We start from the raw sequence: 6,000 nt of genomic DNA on the forward strand, positions 1-6,000 counted from the left end.
TAGGTGTTCCCCCAGAGCTCCTCGTGGAGTGGCCAGAACATCTTTGAAAATATCAAGGACTCAGATAAGATGCTGAGTTGTCGCGCCCACGGCCCAGAGGTCCAGGCACATAACAAACGGAACTTGTTACAGCACAATAACTCCACGCAGACGGACATCTTCTACGCAGATCGGCTGGAGGACAGGAAGGAGCCGGGCCCCCCTGGAGGCAGTAGTTCTTTTCTGCACAAGCCTTTCCCTGGAGCCTCCTCTCCAGCCTCCCCGCAGGCCTGTCCTAGCACCTCTGAGCGTAGTCTGAACTCATTCCGCTCCGATGCCTCTGCCGAACGTGGCTACGGGCTGCTGGACGTGCAGAGCCAGCGGCCACTGCTGTCTTTTGAGACTGAAGTGGGCCCCTGTGGGGTAGTAGAGGCTCCCCTGGACAAGGCCGAGCCTGATGGCTCCAACAGTGGGGGGACCTGGCCCAAGGCTGTGCTTGGCTCCACATCGGGGCCTGAGAAGCTCTCCGTGTACAAGAAGCCCAAGCAAAGGAAGTCCATCTTTGACCCAAATACTTTCAAGCGCCCACAGACGCCCCCCAAAATAGACTACCTGCTTCCAGGCCCTGGCCTTGCTCACTCCCCCCAGCCCTCCAAGAGGGTAGGGTCTCTGACACCCCCGAAGCCCCCCAGGAGAAGTGACTCTATCAAGTTCCAGCACAGGCTGGAGACCAGTTCTGAGTCAGAGGCCACTTTGGTGGGCAGCTCACCTTCCACCAGCCCTCCAAGTGCCCCACCCCCCAGCATGGACCCCGAGGAACCCATGCATGCTTCACCCACTCGCAAGGCCAGGGTCCGCATCGCCTCCAGCTACCACACTGAAGGGGATGGAGACACCTCCTACCTGCCCGCCAAAAAATCCTGTGATGAGGACCTCACCTCCCAGAAAGTGGACGAGCTGGGGCAGAAGCGGCGTAGGCCAAAGTCTGCCCCTAGTTTTCGGCCCAAGATCTCTCCAGTAGTGATCCCTGCTCAGTGCCTGGAGGTAGAGGTTGGCCTGGGGCTGGAGCAGCTGGGGTGGGAGCCTGCAGAGTAGCCTCACCCAGTTTCCCAGGCTTGTATGGAGCTGGTGCCTTTGCTGGTGGTGTGTACCTGCAAGAGTGGGTAGGGTGGCAGGTGGATGCCAGTGAGCAACAGTCCCCTGTAGATGGGAAAGCATCACGAGACATGCATGGTAGTGGGAAATGACACCAAGAGAATGCTCACCTGAGAATAATGTTTGGTTTGCTTGTTAAAGAAGTTTTTGAGCTAAGTGACATATTTGCCCAAGAAAGGTTGGGGGAGATGAGTGGTATACGCTTGGTCCTGGCTGCAGGGCAGACTAGCTTTGTGTGCTGAAGTTTGCAGAAGGGGAGATTGCTGAGAAACGAAACTCCGAGGGCACAGTGCACACTGCTCACTGTGCATCCTGTCGCAGGCATGCATTCTCATCTTCCACCCCCACAATGTGTTTCTTTGGAAGGCAGATTCTAACAGCAACAACAAAAACAGGCAGTGGTAGCGCACACCTTTAATCCCAGCACTCGGGAGGCAGAGGCAGGCGGATCTCTGTGAGTTCGGGGTCAACCTAGTCTTCAGAGCAAGTTCTAGAACAGATAAGGCTACCCAGAAACCCAGTAGCCCTGTCTTGGGGGGGGGGGAAGGAAAGGAAAAGAAAGGAGAGAGAGAGAGACAGACAGACAGACATTCTCTGCACTTGTATGATGGGTCTGTACAGGAAGCCCTTGGCTTCCAGGTGTCAGGTATTGTGAATGGGCGATACCTCTCCCACTGGTCACTAGCCTGAGTGGGAGAAGCTGGTGCATGAAGTCAGTTGTTTGCAAACATACCGAGTATTCACTTTCCTCAGCGGACATGCTCACCTTTGATTCTGCAGGAACAGGAGTGTGTTCCAGCAGGCGGAGAGCTCTCCCCAGAGATCCAGGAATGGTCCCCATACTCACCAGGGCATGCCAGCCGTCATGGCAACCCCCCACTCTACCCCAACCGGCCATCTGTGGGTAAGCTGCTGGGACAGGAATTGGGAACAGCGTTGCTGTGGGTTCACAGGGGTGTCCAGTCTTTGGAAAGAGGGGATATTGTCACATGTATTCCACCCACAGTTGCTGCCCTTTCTGTGACCGTTGACCCCCTCTCTGAATGTATCATTTGCTCTTTGCAATGAATCAGTCCTTTTTTATGGTTGGGGAGAGGCCATTAGTCAAAGCCATATGGCAAACTGGTAGCTAAAAGTCTCTACCTAGAATCCTTTTTCCCTAAGACTGAGACTGCCTGGTGTTTGTGGGAGGGTGTGCTCCCGTCCAGGGCTGTTTAGGTGTTTTGGAACCACTGTCCTGACCCAGCCCATTTCTAGGCACCGTACCCCGGAGTATGACTCCCAGCACCACTGTGAGCTCCATTCTTCGGAACCCCATCTATACTGTGCGCAGCCACAGGGTGGTCCCCTGTGGCTCTCCACCCGTGTCCCGTGATGCCGGCCCCCAGGGCTTGTCTCCCAGGTATGCTTAGGCACTTAGACTTTGCTGTGTACCAGCTGTCCAGTCTCTTGGTTGGAGAGTTACTGCAGCATAGAGGCCTGTAGACAGAAAATCCTCTTAGCTAGCTGGGGAAGGGCTGAGGGAGCAGTGCTGGACTTAGTGAATGCTGTGTGAACTCACTGGTATTCAGAGGATAGTGATGGCAGGTCCGGTGCTAGGGCTGAAATTTCAGTAGAGAAATTTTTCTGATTAGGTAGAATACCACTTAATACATTAAAAAAGAAACCTGAAATTAAGCGGGGGTGGGGGGGGTGGGGGGGGAGGTGAGGGGGGGCGCGCGGCGGCGGGAGGAAGGTGGGGTCAGGATCACCCTTATTTATTCATTTGGCAATTTTTTAATGAGCACCTACTATGTCCCACTGGCTGTTCTGGTTTCGAGGACAGACAGTGATAAACTTGAAAGGCAGCTCTCCATTCATGGGGCTTTGTGGTCAGTGCAGGAATGCAGACATAAGAATAAGAGTGATAACATGTGGTACTGAGTAGCCCTGAGTCAGAGAAACAGGGTGACAACTGGGCTGTGATTGGAAAGAGGGGGTCTAGGAAACTGAATGGTTGCGGAAGGTACTGTGGCATAAGGGCAGTTATTGTGAACGATAAAGACCAGCCGTAGGGGCTGGGATGTAGCTCAGTGATAGAACACTTTCCTACACACACAAGGCCCTGGGCTTCCCTCAATCCAAAAGGAAGAAAACAACAGTACCCATACTAAATTTTGGGAGGAGCCTCTGGAAGGAGGGCTGCGGCGGGGGGCGGGGAGGGGGGGCGCTGAGGGCTGGGTGTCTGGGGGCATAGGGGGAGCTCGGCACGGGGCAGTGCATCAGCGGGAGGCCCAGACTAGGACACAAGCTCTCAGAGACTCCAAGGGAGAGCACTAGGGAGTTTTAGACAGGGAAGAGATGTCAACATTACACAACCTAAACCACCTGGTTGGGACTGACCGCAGGCCAGCCGGATGTGGGTGGTCCCTGGGTTCTGTCCACTAGCTCCAGTTTCCTGGGCATGCTGTCCTGAGTGAGGCATAACACCACTCTTGCTCTCCAGGACCCTCGGTGCACATCCAGCCTCCCCCCACCCCACCCTCCCTATACCATTTTCCTAGGCCTACACAAGGTAGAACCGCGTTTCCTATCCAACTCCAGTCCTGGCCCTGTGCGCCCCCTCTACGGCCCACAGGTCCATAGATGCCATCTATGAGAAGTGACTAGGGTCAGGCCGCTCACTGTGTTTCCCCCTTTGGTCAGGTCTGGTCTTAGTCCTTCTCCAGGGCCCCTCACCTCTCTGATTCACTCACAGTGTCCAGCACCAGGGACGCCTCAGCCTGGACCTGAGTCCCAGGGCCTGCAGCGACTACCCCGACATGAGAGCCTCCCAGGGTTCCAACTCCCTGCCCTCCAGTGCCCGTCTTGGTAACTACCACTGGTGCTTGCATTTTGATAACCAGGTCTCTGGGTGGGCTGTCCACGTGACTCCTTTCCCTCCAGAGGCTGAGCTCAGCTCCCTCTCCTGAATGGCTGATACCTTGTGACCCTTCTGGCATACCTATGTTTTCTGAGCCACTGCCTTCTGCCCGCAGGCTCCATGATGGTTGCATGGTTGTTTCAGTGACCTCTTGGTTGGAGTCTTGTTTCCTGACCCTGAGTTAGTCCATCTTGGGTGTGCTGTATGGATACACACTTGGGGGAAATGTGGTAACAAGACCCTGGGAGAAGTTGTCAGGGCTTCAGAGCATCTGTTGTAGTAGTTAGGTTACTGTTGCATTTTGGGCCTTGAAGCAAGGCATGTGCTCCTGTTCTGGAGCATTCTGGGCCTGCTAAGTTCCTTCTAGCGTGAGGAGCCAACTGTCTGCTTCTCTGTAGTTCTCCATGGATCATTTCTCTCGGGGATACCTAACAGGATTTCTGTGTTACTTACTGCATTGACTGCTGAGAAGTGGTGAGGACTGAGGGCTGTTTAGTTACAAGGCCTGACGCTGTGTCTCCTGGAATAACAGGGTCTTCCAGTAACCTGCAGTTCAAGGCAGAGCGGATTAAGATCCCATTAACACCAAGATATCCCCGGTCTGTCATGGGCTCTGACAGAGGTAAGAACTGGGCATTCGCTCCTGTGCCCGCTCCCTTGGGTCCCCCTCGACATCCCAGTGGGTTGATGAAGGTTAACTGAACCCAGCCCTCATCTGTTGCTGTGGGGACAGGAGGCAGTGTGGAGACCGTCATCCAGGCCCAGGTCACATCCGGATGGCAGATGAGTCATGCCACCTCTTCTCTTCCCGCAGGCTCATTGTCACATTCTGAATGCAGCACTCCTCCCCGGTCCCCGCTGAACGTCGATACCCTGTCCTCCTGTAGCCAGCCCCAGACCTCAGCCTCCACATTGCCCAGAATTGCTGTCAACCCCACTTCCCATGGGGAGCGGAGAAAGGACAGGTGAGTGTTAATGAGCTCCTGCGGCTGGGGCAACCCAGGGGACTTCACATCTGCTCTGGGGATGGGGCGCTCCAGAGAGCATGAGGCGGACTGGAGAAACAGTTGGAGCTGGAGACGGAGCAGGTCAGATCTGGATGGCAGGGACAGAGCAAGGCGGCCTCCCCTCGAGCAGTGACCAAGCAGGATGCTAGGGAAGGCCTGGTGCTGACAGGGATATTGAGGGGCTACTTCCTGCTTGCCAGGCTCATTTATGCACTGTTATAAAGTCTCAGCTGCATGAGTGTTCCTACAAGAGTAGACTGTGTCCAAACCACCTGAGTTCTGTGGATGCAAACTCTGTCTGTGACTGGCCTGATCCAGCTAGAACCAGGACTCATTCTTATCCCTTAATCTTTGGACCCAAGTATAGTTCTCTGCATTTCTTGGTTCTTTTGCTCTACCCTAAATTGTTTTTTTTTCCTTTTGAGGAATGAAATGCACATAGGCAGGCAGATCTCTGTGAGACAGCCAAGGCTACATAGTGAGGCCCTGCCTCAAGAAACCTAAATAAATAAATTACATCCTATTTGATTTGAAAATCTGAACTTGTAAGAAAAGAAACCCAGTGAGTGTTAGCCTGAGAGCCCAGGGGAACAAATGTATCCAACCCCAGGGCCCTGCCGCAGGGCATCAGCTACAGGACCTAGGGCAGTGTTCAGGGGTCCTTTCGGGTGACTTAGATGGGAACGTCGAGGGGTGGCTTTGCTAAGCTCTAGCTCTGGCTTCTCCAAATGAAGTGTGTGTGAGAGCCAAGTGTGAGCGATTCCTGCCGTGCTGGGCCTTACAGTCCGGCTAGAGATGAGTTTAGCCCATGTGGCCCAAGCAACAGCTTCCCAATTAAAGGGAGTCTCCTATCCAGAACCCGGAGTTCCCTCTCATACAGTCATGAGAGAAAATCAGAGAAATGGAAATCAGGAAGCCCTGACTCATAGGGTCATTTGGAAGTTTCCTCTGTGTGTG

The 6,000-nt window shown here is 54.2% G+C and overlaps 1 protein-coding gene across 5 annotated transcripts in view; it reads left to right on the plus strand.

Moving 5' to 3' along the window:
• The window catches only part of LOC102921553 (disks large homolog 5), a 109,059-nt gene that overhangs the window by 82,782 nt on the left and 20,277 nt on the right, over positions 1-6,000 (plus strand). For 3 of the 5 annotated variants that reach the window (XM_016003327.3, XM_076544625.1, XM_076544627.1), the window contains 6 exons: positions 4-1,029; positions 1,915-2,038; positions 2,392-2,536; positions 3,872-3,984; positions 4,569-4,658; positions 4,851-5,001. In XM_016003327.3, coding sequence (XP_015858813.1) covers positions 4-1,029; positions 1,915-2,038; positions 2,392-2,536; positions 3,872-3,984; positions 4,569-4,658; positions 4,851-5,001 — 1,649 coding nt within the window. The remainder of the gene's footprint in view (positions 1-3; positions 1,030-1,914; positions 2,039-2,391; positions 2,537-3,871; positions 3,985-4,568; positions 4,659-4,850; positions 5,002-6,000) is intronic. The other 2 variants (XM_076544626.1, XM_006984749.4) reach the window with 1 other exon arrangement.

The sequence above is a fragment of the Peromyscus maniculatus genome, chromosome 9 (assembly GCF_049852395.1).
Source record: "Peromyscus maniculatus bairdii isolate BWxNUB_F1_BW_parent chromosome 9, HU_Pman_BW_mat_3.1, whole genome shotgun sequence".
NCBI lineage: Eukaryota > Metazoa > Chordata > Mammalia > Rodentia > Cricetidae > Peromyscus > Peromyscus maniculatus.